The sequence below is a fragment of the Anopheles coustani genome, chromosome 2 (genome assembly GCF_943734705.1).
Source record: "Anopheles coustani chromosome 2, idAnoCousDA_361_x.2, whole genome shotgun sequence".
Taxonomy (NCBI): Eukaryota; Metazoa; Arthropoda; class Insecta; order Diptera; family Culicidae; genus Anopheles; species Anopheles coustani.
In genome coordinates, this window is record NC_071289.1 from 73,533,527 (window position 1) to 73,548,856 (window position 15,330).

General features: G+C 46.7%; 1 protein-coding gene across 1 annotated transcript in view; it reads right to left on the bottom strand.

Annotated features, from left to right (window-relative positions):
- Positions 1 to 15,330, bottom strand: part of LOC131264988 (RNA-binding protein Musashi homolog Rbp6-like) — a 235,935-nt gene that overhangs the window by 27,327 nt on the left and 193,278 nt on the right. Inside the window, exon 3 of the mRNA XM_058267249.1 lies at positions 3,859 to 3,940. Within this exon, the coding sequence (XP_058123232.1) occupies positions 3,859 to 3,940 (82 nt within the window). The remainder of the gene's footprint in view (positions 1 to 3,858; positions 3,941 to 15,330) is intronic.

A 15,330-nucleotide genomic window follows, 5' to 3' on the forward strand; every position in this document is an offset into this window, starting at 1 on the left:
ACTCCGCGGGCTGTGTCCAGCGCCGTTCCCCCACCCACAAAAGGCTTCCCTTTGCTTTCCCACTTCGACTTCCGGTTTCCTTTTCCATTCATTTTTCATCCCCGCCATCGCACGATCTTCACTTAACTGAAACCTCCTTGGTCCCGGTAAAACCTCAACTCCTGTGCGGTCCCCAGGGACATCCGTTTTCCTTTTCCGTGTTTCCCCCGGTATTTTTCGTCCCTCGCACTCATTTTGCCTCCTCCCCTCCCGGCAGGTCAGATCCGCGCCGAGTCGCTCGCTTTTCAATTTCCTGTGGCACGCTCGCCGCGATAAAGCTTTTCCATCGAGTTCCTGTGCGGGGAGAAGTAACTGCTTAAATAGCGGTACCAAGGAACAACATCAGAGGCAAAAAAGCACAAAAAAACACACACACACACACACACACACACACACACGCAGTCCTTTACGTCCACCATGATGTACGGCGGTGAAGGTTGGTCAGCAGCATGGAATGACAGCGGACCGGAATGAGTTGGACGCCATCGGAGACAAGGCGAAAAAAAAGTTAAACGACGATCAGAAGATCGTCCCACGGCCTGGAACCAACAAAGTCAAAGCCGTATCGGCCGGCAAATCGTTGTGGCATGCACTGGCACCTATAAGCGTTATGGCCCACCCATCACTTTTTGGTCGATGCGATAGCGTCTGCTTGACACATGGGATGTTTAGGACGAAGGTTCTTTCTTTACCGGTCTTTACCGACGTTTCAAGGAGGAAAACAATTTCATTGATTCCACTTTTCAGTAGAACGATATCGTGTCCTTTCCTAAGCGAATCTTGAACGTTTTCACTGAAGAAAAATGTCGATGTCGAATGACTTGAAAGGTGTTACCTTTTTTCTGCATCCGATAAACAGGTTGTTTGATAGAGAATTATTTTAAATATATTAGTTAATAAGGCTATTACACGTACAAAGATAATATAGAATCAATGAAAACATACTCAAACAAGACATAATTATTTTTAATTTTTGAATTACTCATTTTGCTCAGTTTCTTTGTAATCATGTTTCATGGCCTCTAGAAAGTAGTATATCTTTGCAACATCAATTGTAAGCTGAAATAAAATAACTTGAAAACACGGTTCAATTTGAAGTAAATCTTATGTGAACTTTTTTGGCTCAATCCTTTTCTAAAGCTTCTTAGGTTAGGGCAACTTTTGCTCAATTGAACTTTCCTGTTTATGGCCGTGTTGTTCGTTGGTGGTGGACGCAGCCGCAACCCAGACACAGTTCAACTTTTAAGCCTTCTTAAACTCATCGACCAACTTCTGATTAAAGACTAACTACCAATAAATTATAGGAAATTAAGTTCCCACTTCCTCCCCCAGCGGACCCCACCTTGTTTCGAACTTCATGCCCAACGCAAGCATCCAGCGATCCCTTCAATCTTGCTAGTGTTCGAAGGCCGCGCCGCGTCGGGGAGAAGAAAGCTTTTCGGTTCCGCTGCACCATGAAACTCGAGCGCCCTCAGGACAGCAAGAATGACTGCATTCCGGTGATAAGTAATGAACCAATTGAGGATGGATCTTTTTTTACCCTGGCCTTCCATTGCCGCTTTTCCTTATTACTCCCACTTGGGCTCCCACGGGCCGGAAATCACGATGGCCACCGGGGATATCGAAGTTGAGTGCATCCTTTTTCGCGCGCGCGCGTCGCTGGAATGAGTTCGCCAAGTGAGGCGGTTTTCATCCGTCTCCGGCCGGCCCGGGGAAAAGGTTCAATTCCTATTTCCGCCGCTCGGGCACGTGACAGTGCGGCCAGAGAGGAACTTTGCTTGACCGTACGCCTTGGAGCGATTTTTTTTTCCCCCAGCGTAAGTAGCGAGGAAAACGAGGAAACGCCAGATTCGCTAAGCAGAACCCTGGAAGTCGTGGTGAGTCGGGGGTGAACTAACAAATGAACTGATCGGAACAAAAAGAGAAATAACCATGGCGGCCTCGTTGGCTGAACCGATAAGTAAAAAAAATAGTCCGCCATTGGCTGTGGAAAATTGATAGTGATAAATTTCAAACTTCTCGCCTTATTTAAGTCGGCGAACTGTTTTTTGTCCTCTTTTAAAGTCGGTTCGGTGTGAACGGAACCTTTTGTGTCATTAGAAGAGAATTATACAAGATGACACTACCGAGGCCAAACCATGTGACTTTTTGGGGAAAATACCTTGATTTATTTTCTGTACATTAGGCAGGTCAGCTTGCATGCTGCAAACAGTCCAAAGATGAAAATAAAATCATTTCATGTTAAATTACAATAGACACGGCAGGATCTACTGCCAGGATGCACATAAACCCATTCCCAAATATTCCAATGCTTCTCTCCATCGATGGATCATCGTTACCGGAAGAAGAAGTGTTATTGGATCGGCAAGATAATGGTCTACAGTACATTGGTTCTTATCGATACAAACCAATATTCTATCCATGGTGTTCTTCTGTTTCCTTCCCGCCTGCCAGAGCAATGTATCTTTTGAGCTTTCAAGCGAACGAAAACAAAAAACGCAAATTTGACAATACGAACCGCGACTACTGAAAACTTAATCTAACTCTCCCGTAGCTCGTTGATAGCCTGCCACCGAGCGGGACAAATGGAAATCTACGACCCCATTGTGCAGGCCGGCTGCGTGATGATACCCTTTAAAGTGCCGCACTTCCACCAGACAGCTTCAAATGGCTCATAGAGATGCCCAAATCTCTCGCTTATGTCGCAGGAAATGTTACCTTTGAGTCGCATAAAGTTGCAACGTGTCATAAAATATGAGCACGCTGATAGCGAACGGTGCCGCCGCCGCGGCATGAACGTATCCCGGAAAACGGAAGCGCACCCGGCGTCCTTTTTATTTGCCGAATGCTCCGGTTTGCTCACATGCGCCGGTCCGTGCGCTGAAGGCGATTATGGTCATTTATTTCTTTTTTATGTGGTTCTACGCTGTGTTTTTTTTTTGCTATCTTTGGTCGCGGGACTGCTCTTCTGCTTTCCGGTTTCCGGTTTTACACATGCAACATAATTCACGCGAAACCACCCGAAATCCCATTAGGCAGGTATCGAGAAACAGTTAATTACTAGCATAGATTTAGGTTACAGCACTATCGCCGGCCAGCGGCACGGAAGCAACATCTTTGCTGGGAGGTTTCCCCCCACCCCCACTTTCAAAACCCCCCACACACACACCACCCCATCGACCGGGGAAAAGGAGCTCCGGGTGTGCTAACTTTTGACGTCGAAAATCCGCGCGAGCACTCCCTTTTTTCGGGCGGTGGGTTTTTCATGGGTTGCACCGACCACCACCAGAAGCGGTTCGGAGCGTGATTAGCCCGGAAAATTTATAGCCACCGTGAATGTTCTTTATTTTCCAATTATTTCACCACCTGCAGTGGACTTTTCGCCCAAAAGCCAACGGAATTAGCACGTGGCCAGGTGATTTGATTTTCGATTCGGTTTTCTATGCATTCCCTTTTTGGGCTGGGAGCGGTTGGGTGAATTGGTGAAGATTAACGGAACTCATTAACCAAAACTACCCGGTTGTGTAAATTCATGCCAGGAGCCTTTTTTTCCCGCTGAAGCATTCTTCACGCATACGATGTTTTGAAAAGCAATTTTAGAGTAAATCATGCGAAATAATGAAATTTTAATTATTTTTTTTGTTGTGGATCGGAAAATCCGTTCATTTAAAAATTTATATTTTAATACGTAAATGATTTGAAAGCAAAAATACCGTTAACGAAGAAGAAAACTTAAAATATCAGTTTTAAATAAAAATCTTAAAAAATCCATGGAAACTAAATCAATTGGTACCCTTCCCCGTCACGCGCTCTACTTACCTTGACCGTCTGGTGGTGGGATCTTTCATAACCATTACTTCTGTGATTTCTCCAAATTTGCTAAAGTAGTCTCTCAAACTTTCTGCAAGTAGAAGGGAAAGGAAAGAAAGGCGAAATGATTTAAAATAGATAAGCGACATCGTTTCAATCTGGTGGAAATTCAAAGTGGTAGCATTTATCTCTGCGCACAAGCACAACTTCAACAGTTTATGTCGTAATAAACCTTTCCCGCCCTCCCGCGCAAGCTCTAACTTGGTTCCCCTCCAAGAAACGTGTGCGTGAACGGATTGAATTGTTCTCGTTAGCATAAATATATCCTTTTTTTTGCGCTCCTCAATTAGGCAAACAGAAGCTGTCACAATGAAGGGAGGGGGGGAAAGGGCACGAAACAAAATATCGTCACGAGCGCGAGTCCTTTCTCCCGGAGGTTGGGAAAAAAAGGGGGAGGCCCAGACCACTCTCAATAAGGTGCTCCTGTCCTTTTTTGCTCCGTTTTTGATGATTTTATTTTTCTTCTGCAAACCCCCCCCCCCCCCCCCCCCCTCTTCATCATCCCATGAACGACCGCGGGCATAGCGAGGGGTGGGTGGGTCGCGTGAAAAGATAAAACTTTTTTAATGGCCTGACATTTATGAATTCTAACACCTCCACTCCAAAATATGCGGCAATAATCCATTTTCCTTCGTCGTGACAATGGTAATCTGCTTCGTTGTATGCCACGGGTTTCTCTTTTTTTTTGTGTCGCTCTCGCCCCGAACAGGCAGCTTTGTGCTCTGCGAAGTCCGAAATGGGCTCGCTTACAAAAACGTGACAATGTAAGCCGTCCGTGAGGCCACCCCCCGCGCCCATAGCCGCGGCCGTGTGCAACCGGAAATGGTTGGATCGTGCGAATTTTTCCAAAAGCAAGCGGGGTGGATTTTAGGTAAACCCATGCGTTCGTCTTACAAAGAGAGAGGGGGAGGACTACGGGAAAAAGGTCCATTTGCTGGCACTGCCCCTTTCGAAGTCGTTATGTTTCACGATTAGCCTTTATTTCATCTCGGCGTTCCCCTGGAAGGTCTTGACTTATTGAGAGGTGTCCTTAAAATGTCCCACCGTTTTCCCCGTCCAAGTTTTCCCGGAAGGATCGCACGGAGCAGACATTCCGCTGGGCGGACTCGTGATTCGAATTAGAAATAAATTTACTTAATTCATTTAAACTTTCTTAGATTAATCTTTTCGAAACATTTAACACTTACTTTTATAGGAATTAAATTACAACCGCTTTCCCCGCCAGCGGATCGGCCCCGGGAAGTTTATCGGAAGGAATTATGTGCGAGGGGGGAAAAGGGGCAAACCTGCACAAAGGCCGGACGGATGGATGGGCTGCTGGATTGCCGAGGTAATTGTGGTAAAGTTTTCCCTCGGAGCATCCTTAACCGAGTGCAGAAAAGAGCGTCGTGTAGTCTCGACTTCTTCGAACGAGCGCACGTTGGGCAAATGAAATTATTCTCCACTCACAAGACCCCAACATGCAGCGTGTGTGTGTGTGTGTGCGTTCGAGGGATCCATTACCACAGGGTTGTGTATGTGCCTCGTAATACAACCTAACGCATCGTCGCATCGCACCGTACCCTAATAGGCGTATGCACAAGGCGAGCCATCGTAAGGATATTAATTTGAATATTTTCCCAACTTCAAACGAAGACGCCTCCGGTGGGTCGCGGGACCCCGACTGCAAAGGGGGGTAAAACTTTTACCTCCTAGATTCATTTGCGGTGTTGTTTACCCCCACCCGCTTCTTGTCTCACTCTCTCTCTCTCTCTCTCTCTCTCTCTGTACCAGTTGAACCGACTTTTGCCACGTCGGGGTACACTTCGAGCGTTCGGCACTGGAGCGGGACTATGTTGAACAGATTTATTAAAATTAGAATACTTTGCCAAAGTGCGTCGTCTATTGGTGAGGAAAATTGCAGCACGTTCACACAGGAGTGCCCACCTCCTCCTGGTCGTGTTAAATTTTGTAATGAAGATTAGAACAGAACAAAGCTTTCACAAGTGACCACAGCATTTACGCAGGCTGTATGTTCACAGCAAGGGTTTGCAACGAAGGAAACTATGTGTATGTGTGTGTGTGGGTGTGTGTTGGATAGCAGGAACGACAATTAAAAAACCGGAACTCTTGAGAATCCTTCGTACCGAGGATACATACAGGGTCCGTTAGAGCACGGTCAGCCTCTTTTCTTTGACCTCGGCAGGTCCTTCGATGGTCTGTGGTAATCCGCTTCCCAACAAAATGGTTTGTGTTGCAATCTCTGTGTGGTTATGTTCATCCTGGTAGCGCAGTTTTAACAGCAGTATGTTAAGAACCAATTGTAGTACCAACTTAGAGTATTTTTTAAACAAATTCAGTTGTATTAACATGTTTTGTGTTATCGATTAAACAACAACTACATTTGGAAATTGTGTGGCAAATTATTTAAATAGTGTCAAAAACTATGATGATTTATTAGAAAAAATCAGATGATTGGCTTTTCAAATCAATTAGTTTTGATAAGCCCCACCTCTGAGTCCTCTAATCAATGCAATACTATGATGTTACAAAAGATACAATGTCCTTCATCTCCATAACAATGCACGTGGATATATACGCTCAACTTTGCTCTAAAATCTGGACATAGCATTAAGATCCTTACAAACGCATATCTTTAACGGTTAAGGCTTTTAATCTTCCCTGCCCTGATTGGATGGGGGCATTATCTCCATTCCATTGGCATACAAAACACTTCTGGGAATTCGACAACTTTGCAGCACACAGATGCATACGCACCCGGAGACACTATCCTTTCGAAAAACTACGAGCCAGTGCTGCGGTGTACGGGCGTGCGTAGTCTGTGGTTTCAGCCTCCAACTCGGGGCTAGTACCGAAACGAAAACCCCTTTTGTAGTTGCGTTGGGGCATCACAGAAAAGGCACCTTCAAAAGGCTCATACCGATTCCCGGAGCCTGGATGGGCCCGAAACCAACAATGCCGGTTCCAAAGCGAGAGTCCTCCAAAGCTGCGCAACTCAAAGGCTCTCGGGGGCGGGGAGAAGGAATGCTGGGGTTAGTTTTCGGGTGGGTTTGGTTTTTTCGTTTCGTGCCTCGCCCACCCTATTAAATTCTTCCACTGGGAATCGGAACCGAACATCGAAATTGTTTTAAAACCAAAAGTAGGTGCTTTCACTCTGTTTCATTAAAGTTTTCCCATCCCGAGTGTGATCATGATTCGTCGGTAGCATCATCATCATCATCATCATCATCCTCATCTAGGCTGCCGGTTGCACGGGCTGCTAATCCCAACAGTGGACCGATACCCAGGACAGGCCCAGTGAAGGTGGCCCAATTACCAAGGGTGTGCGAAAAGCTGGAGGGGTTCAATTTTCCACACGTGCTGGAAAAAGTAGCATTACACCCTGAATCTATGAAAACAAAATCATTAAGTCGTACGTACCACCGAGCCATTGTGTCAGCCATGTGGTGAGCTTACATTCTGGGCATGAAGAAAGGGGGTTTTTCACCATAATCAACCCGATTCCCTAAATTCCTTGCATTAGCTCTGACCGCTTCCTCACCTCTATGGGGCGTATTTTGCAACGTGCTACGAACTCAGCACAATGGAGGCATTTTCTATTACCAAAAATGTTGCCAATACGTTTTGATTGAAGTGCCTTTTTGCAGCGATAATATCTTTCCAAAACATTCCGTTGATAGGACTATAAGTAAATTAAATGTGCATCAATACTAGGAGTTTATCCATTGTAAGCTTTCAAATTCTATGATGTTATTTTTACTTCCAAGTCGTGTGTTAAGTTGATTATAAATCCATACAACAGAACCTGTAAAGACAGGCTTTAAGGAAATTTCCTCTACCAAATTAAAGTCTTGAAACACATCATAAACAAGAGGCAACGTTATGTATGACAAACGGCGTAGGTTAATATCAGCTATTTTATTTATGAGATTTGAAATAAAACGACATAAATTATCACTATTTGCGTGTGTGGCATTGTATGGCATACTGCGATAGTGGTCTAAGACACTCTGGTATTTCAACAGTCAGCCTAACTTATTCAAGTGACACATATGACACGACGTACTTGATGGGTTAAGCACTTTAATTGGACATTATGGCATTCCAAACAGCAGTAGGTTTACATAATTCTTCGCTTCCGGACATAGAAGAACTCGGGAAAAGGAAACACTCGAAACGAGAGCCCGAAGAGTTTTGGGCCTTCAGAGATAATACGGAAAATCTTACAGTCCTTAAGGGATCGAATTGTCCCCATCCCGAGATACTGCGTCTTACCCCAATGTGGTGGGAGTTTTAATAAGAGCAGTCCAGTGCGTCCGGTGGTTGACCGGTCTTGAAACGTTTGCTAGTGCTCCGGAAGAACATATGTGGATGAAAGATTGAGTCAAGAAGGATGTGGCCAAGTGCGTCCCGACTCGGTCCCGAACGTGGGACCAGTTTGTCTCCCATTGTCTTCGGAGATAAATCACTCGCCGGTGTCTATCGAGATCGGGGCTGGGCGTCCGTCCACCATGGGCCTGGTGGGCGAAAGTGGGCCTGTTACAAAACCGTCCCCGTCCCTATCGCTACCGCTTGGTTTTGCACCGTGCGAATTCCTATAACCACAAACGAACGGAGCGAATTGTCTCGCCATGGAGAAGTGAAGTCGGTGAAGATTACTTTTACTGATCTACGTCAGCAGAAGTGGTCATTCATCGCTTCGTAATCGTTGCGATGGCCGGGTCTCCAGTGACCATTGATGCCCCCTTGTTCCTCCCGTCCAGTATCCCATTCCATCCTTCCGCTACTCGAGTGTGTAGTCCTAAGCACCAAGGCAGTAAGTAGTCCTAGTCACCGTGTAAAAAAGGGCAGTGCTTCAATTCATTTTTCTTTCCCGATGTTCTGCTGTACGTACCCATCACATACTCACTCACTCCAAAAGGGCGCCGGCTCCGCTCGGGTGGGAGATCTAAATGGAGGCATTTCCGACACCCTCCAAACGGCGGACCGAAAGAAAGTGTAGAGAAAAGGCGATCATTTTGTACGATTTTATTGTTATGCCCTTGATGATAAACGTCGTCATCATCGTTGGCTGGACAGTTCCACCCGAGAGGGGCTGGCTGAGGGAAGCTGAGGGGAGAGAACGGTCGGAACCCAATTTCTTGGATTGAGCCTTTGCTTGCTCCCGTTCCTTCCGGTGGACTTATCGGTTCCACAGGAGCACACACACACACACACACACACATACACTCTCCAGGATTCCTCTTGCAATTGAGATGATGGAGTGGATGGCCACACAAAAAAAGGGAGAATTGAATTGGCTCCCTGGTCGGGGAATGGAAAAAAGAAACCCCCGAAAGATGAGTAAAGCAAAACGATGCACGATGCTGTGCGAGAATTGTGTTAAGGATAATAATGTTTTGTTTGGCCTAGAAGAAACCTACTTCATGCATCCCATCCCTACGGTGGTGCGTGATTGCTGCTCGGGGAGTATCGAGCCGGGCTTGGTGGTAGAAAGCTAGGAAACTTTGTCTTACACAACATCATCCTGGCCCAACAAACGGGGAACAACAATCATCGAAATTTTTCAAGCTGGGAACGATACAGGAAAGTGTATTGTCTTTTTTACTAGTGAGAGTTGCTTCGACTATCTGCAAGTAATCGAAGTTTAAAGCTCATGGCGAAGCGACTTTTTTGTTTGCTTCAATCACTTATACTCTTTCACCAACAGGCAGCACATATAGCCGCTGTTTTATGTATCGCCTGAATGGTGCTCAATACCGTTTGGGGTAATAAATGGTGATTTACAGGAAAATTGGTTTGCCCGCCGAACACAATGCAACCGAACCGGCTCAAAACCCATACGAACCATTCTCCCGAAGGTTCTTACAGACACACACACGCCGAACGAAATGGGCCGTTCCCAAGTGCTACCAGATTCTGCGTGCGTTAGCATAAACGTGGATACGTTTTATTTCTTCTGAACTGTTAAATCTAATGAGAGCGAGCGACAAAAGTTTCGATACTATTGCTATCATCGCCTTGATTGCTTCATTCGGCTCGCTACAATTGTCGTGCGATAAATGTGGCGGATTTGAAAAAAGCGGTCGTTTGCTGGTGTGCTCTAATCGCGTTAGCTGTTTGTTTGTTTTTTGTTTCGTTTGGCACACGTAAGATTAAGTGGCTGGCGAGATCTTTGTTCGCAGCACGGAGACGCAGGCCAGCTTCGTGATTGGGTGGGCTAAAGTTGCTGAAATGGGGTGTAAATGGCAGTTGAACAGCTTAGCTAAATTTCCCTTTCACTCAGGAGAGTGATGAACTTTCGGCGCGCTTCGTCTTGCAATCAATTGGATCAAAATGGTGCTGACGTGTTGTAAATGAATGTGTGAGATTAAAGTTGATTCCTGCAGGAAGACACAAAGCAGTCGGGGATATTCAATTGTACGTCAATTGATTGAAAAGAGTGAAGTGAAATGATACAAGAAAATGTATTTGGTACCCTCCAATTTCACCCAGTGTAACGGAAAATTTAATGCAATCCAAACATTCGAACTGAAGTCCAGCCAGTACTCGACAGTCCGTAACGTCAGCTGACGTGATTTACATCCTTTACCACTAAAACACGCTCAAATCGCTAATCACCGCTTTCTGATAGATTGTCAATATTGCAACGCGTAATTGCCATTACCATTTGCAAGGCGAACACATATAATTACCGGGCCCATAGTCCTATTAAATCTCCGTGTACGATACAGTTCGATTCAGGGCCCGCTAGCTATCGTCCCGCCGTCCCGGGGTCTCGCAGCGGGCAACGGACATTGTTAAGCCACGCCAAGACTCAACTGTCATGGTGAGACAATATTGCGACTTCATACCCGCCTCCCCCCGCAGGCAGCTCCGGGGGATGTGGATGGAAAACATGGAAACTAATACCCCTCTCGGGTGGCCGGGTTGGAGACCCGCTGTGCAACGGTGACATTGACAGGCGAAATCGCTGCCTCCCTCAGCTCATCCGGTTCGGCTGCTCCGGGTCGCTTACAAAGTTGCTCGATGGTCGGGATTGTCCCGATTCCAGCCCGGCCTCGATCGATCCCACCTCGGGATGAAAAGTACCTGACTAATCAATAAGTGAAACACGACATCGACCGCCCGCCGAGCATTCGATTCAACTTCGGACGTCGTAGTTCGGGACGTCAGGCACCCGTTCGCGATGGTCGCACTCCGTAGGCGCCTGCTGCAGGGTGAAGCCCATGTCTCCCAGGGCCCTCGTCTCGCTTGCTTACGGCTCAGTCCTGGGTCGCCGCAATCGTAATGAGCAGAGGCGATCAAATATACTATCGAAGAACATGCGATGGGCGTCGGTGGTACGATTTTAGCCGACCGACGTGGGGGAAACGGCAAAGTGGCTCAAATTGTTCGATAGCATTATGCTTATTAATGACATGCAATTAGTCGGGTGAATTAATATCCTTTTATTTCAGTGCCACTGGCTGCCTTAGCGCAACTTGGATAAACGCGACCCTTGCTGTCGGGATTGCTGGAAGAAAAGATGAACGAATGTCACCAGCTGATCTGAAGGGAACAGAAACGATTGTATGTCACAGGAAAATAAGGAGCAAGGCAGGAAGGAATATTGTTTCAATTCCTCTTTTCTTTCAAACTAAGATTCTTTGATGATGAGTTGATAAAGAATCTTGAACGGTCGAATTAACTATAGTCGTGGGGAATCATTGAAAAAGTAACTGAGTTTGAGAGCGTGAATATCCATTGAGTTTAAGTAATAAACAATTTGAGGTACTCAATCCTTAATCTATTTGTAAAATTCTAACAGAAGAACCTATAAAACTGGATTAATATATAGCTAGACTTGTACTTTTTGCCTACGTGGATAGTCAGTTCTGTCATAGGCCGATTTTCTAAAAAGGCGCTATCGCTGGGATGATGATGAGTCCCACCTCCTACCCCAAGACAGGCTTGAGAATGGCGGAGTTATCATAAGATATTTAAGATATAAGATGTCTCGAACGCCAAGAAGAAGAAGAAGATGTCTCGAACTTCCTGCGAATAAAATCTAATATACCCATTTTTTACATTCTTGCCGTCCTGACTGAAAACTTACCGTCCAGGTTACGCTACGTTGCCGAGAACTCTCCATTAAAATCAATTTACAGACCATCCTTAATTAGTCGGTCCATCGGTGAACTTCATCAGGGAGATCACCAAGCTCGGGCAAGAACTCAGCGTGTATTGGATTGTTGGTACAAATATTCCCCCAACGACAACCGAACGGCGCGGGTAACAACCCAACTCTCTACCCCACCAAAGGCCACAAGAGTTCCAAATGATCTCGCGCAAAGGCTCACCTAGACAAGTGGAGCCATTTAAAATTTCAATTGACACTCAATCGGCAGCGTCGTCCCGTGCTGCCCCGCGCTTGCTGGCGCTCCGATTATTTGCTCCCAGTTGCGGTTTTGGCAGCTCGGGCACGTGAAAATCACCCAGGATATGACATTATGCGTTTGGTTAGACACTCTCCCTTTTGCTCCCTCGTTCTCGCGGTGGGAAATCATCGTCGGACGCACTTCGGACGCGAAGGATGGGATTAGATGAGTAATGGGTCCGGTGGGCCCGCTTGCTGGTCGACCGTCCGATCCCAAAACGGCGACGGCATCATGACTTATGCATGTCACCGGATTCAGCACATTTCATGTGATTAATTAGGATGTGAGAAAATTAATTCTACTTGTACGGAATATGGACGCTCTCGCATCACGGTCTCCCAGGCAGCTGACGTTCGCGCGACTGTCACACCGTTCCGTTCGGCTCGCGGGCCTTGAACGCGGGTTGATCGCACTAACGAAGGACACTCGGTTCGGCCGTGGTTCCGCGCGAGATGGCTCGATTCCAGACCCGAATGGGGCCCGCAAATGAGCTCACAAAGTGACAATTGATGTAGTTGTAGACTTGCTAATACACTTTGGTTTCCGCGTTGGATCCCACTATCCGACACCGTCCCGGGCAGAAAGGATCAACCTCCTCGGCAAGCGTCAATCGACGGCCTAATGGCGTTTTAGTTGGCATTCGACTGCACCTTGCACTTAGCCAATAATGATTTGCAGCGTGTGATGCATTCCCGCCTGGGAAAACAGTATGTCGTAACGCAGCGTACGATGATTGCGCTCCGGTTGGGATGCCGATAAGCCTTACGAACAGCGACGCAATTGAGATCCTGATTCTGCTGATGCGAGCAACGTTTAGCAAAAACTGTACATTTAATAAAATGTTAGCACACGAACGCCGAACGGTTGTGCTTCCGATGTTCGAAGTCCCTAATTTGCCACTCCAGATATCTAGAGTTTTCCCCTCTTACGCACCCTTCTTCTACCCGCCCTTGTGGGGAAACAGTTTCGAAACATAACCGGAACGAAACGGAACAAAGTACAATTAATTACCGGCTGCTGGACGAGAAACAAGAACACTGTTGTGTCTGCACTTTTCCCATCAACCTCCGGGGGTGGGAGGGAGGGCCCGGGATTGCACTGGAAGAAGGGGGGAAAGTTCTCTGCTCGCTCGGGAAACGGTATCGCACCCGCAGACTTTCGCACACAAGCTCGCCAACATGGAATCTCAGATTGTCTCGATTTCAACATGATTTCGTTCCCGGTGGCGATACGATTTCCTTCAACGCTTCGCCGAGCTCGTTCCGGCCCGAACTTGCAGCTCCACCGTTCCCCTCCCCCCCCGGCCAGGACGACTAAAGTATGGCGAATTTAATATTTAGACGATAATAAATCTTGCAGGACGAGAGTTCGGACCGAGCCGGAGGAACCGGGCCGCCTTCAGCGCAAGGGGTGTAGTAAATGTAGCACCAAGCGGTGGACTTTGGTTTCGTTTCGAGCTGGTTTCAACTTTTCACCTTCTCGCCCCCCCCTTTCCGAACCCGGGTGCCGCTTTCTATTTGGGACACGCTGCCGACCGCCACGAAGACGATGGTGATGGGTTAGGTGCGCCGGTTTACCGGTAGAACGGTTGATGGGAGCTTTCGGCTGTCGACTGGGACTGGGTCGCTTCGTCGCCTGTGCAAAAGGCTGCGGGGAAGGCGACGGGATGACCAGAAAATTGTGGGCCCGTTCCGGCTTGTGGGGCAAATTTATTCGTTTAGCTGGGTTGTGGTCATCGTTTAAGTGAACCGACGGTCGGAGGCAACACTCCAAGCGGAACTTGACGCTGTAGCAGTGAAAAGGAGTGAGCAAAATGCTGGACCTCAACCTAAGCATTCGTCTGATAGGGACCTCGAAAGGGGAGAGTATTGGGATCCGTTTTATGATCTCCATAGAGGTCATACTCATACAAGCACTATCAATTTGAGTCTCTTGAAGGGCTTTCTGATGCGAAAATGTTGGGTTTCAGATTTTTCCATTCCAAATTTCTTGTGGAGCGCTTTGGTTTCCGACGTTTTTTTGTGCAACTAATCCGTTTCATAAGAAACTCACTCCTCACGGTGGTTATTTATCAAGAACTACTCGACTAATATTTTTCCCGACCGTCTGCCCAGCTATCTCACGAACCCGTCAGCCGTTGCACTGCATAAGCCACTGCCAACCCGACCCGACCCGGTTTGTTTGTCTTCCTTTTGAGTCGAAATTATGTTTAACAAACAGAAATCCTCGGCACGCCAGAAGTTGTGCCGTTTTCTAATTTCGTTTTCTGTTTGCAGTGTATAGTTTATCGCGCATGGAAACGTGGGCCCGTTTTGCAGCCGGTTTTCGCATCGGATGACGCTCAGGAAACCCTTGCCATAGTCCAAGGGAAAAGCCATGCGGAAGAGGAGAGCGGAATGGTTTGGCGCTTGTTGTCGGTTTCACGGAAAGCTCATTTTACCCGATTGAAATTATCAACTTCGTCAACTCGGAGCGCCTATCAGCAGTACTGTCATCCAAACAAGCACATCGGGAAAGAAGTGTGTTCCTTCCGAAACATGGCTGAAGATGTGTTGCGGTCGTGGATTCGGTGATGTTAGTGTTTGCAACAGGACGGTTTAGGAGTTCTTTTAATCGAAAACTCGAAAAATAATTGCATTTGGGAAACGGAACTTCTGCCACGTTTAACTAGTGCTTATCTTTATTTTTTGCGATTAATAAAATATAATTGAAATCCACACATATCGCAGATCAAATCATGGAAAACTTCTTATTGTAATTTATTCGGAGTGTTCCTGTCACACACTTGATCGAAGTCACTAAAAAATGCATCGCTTGACATTTCCTCCCTCAGCGACACGACAAAGAAATCAACTTCCATTACCGTGTGTGCATTTCTCCACGTTGTTTCATTTTCCGCTATATTAGACCTAACCTGTAAGTAGTGTGCTGTGTGCACCTCTTAGTCAGCAACTAAGAAAACAATTGCGCTGAGCCTTCACTTTATCTCCATCCCACAATT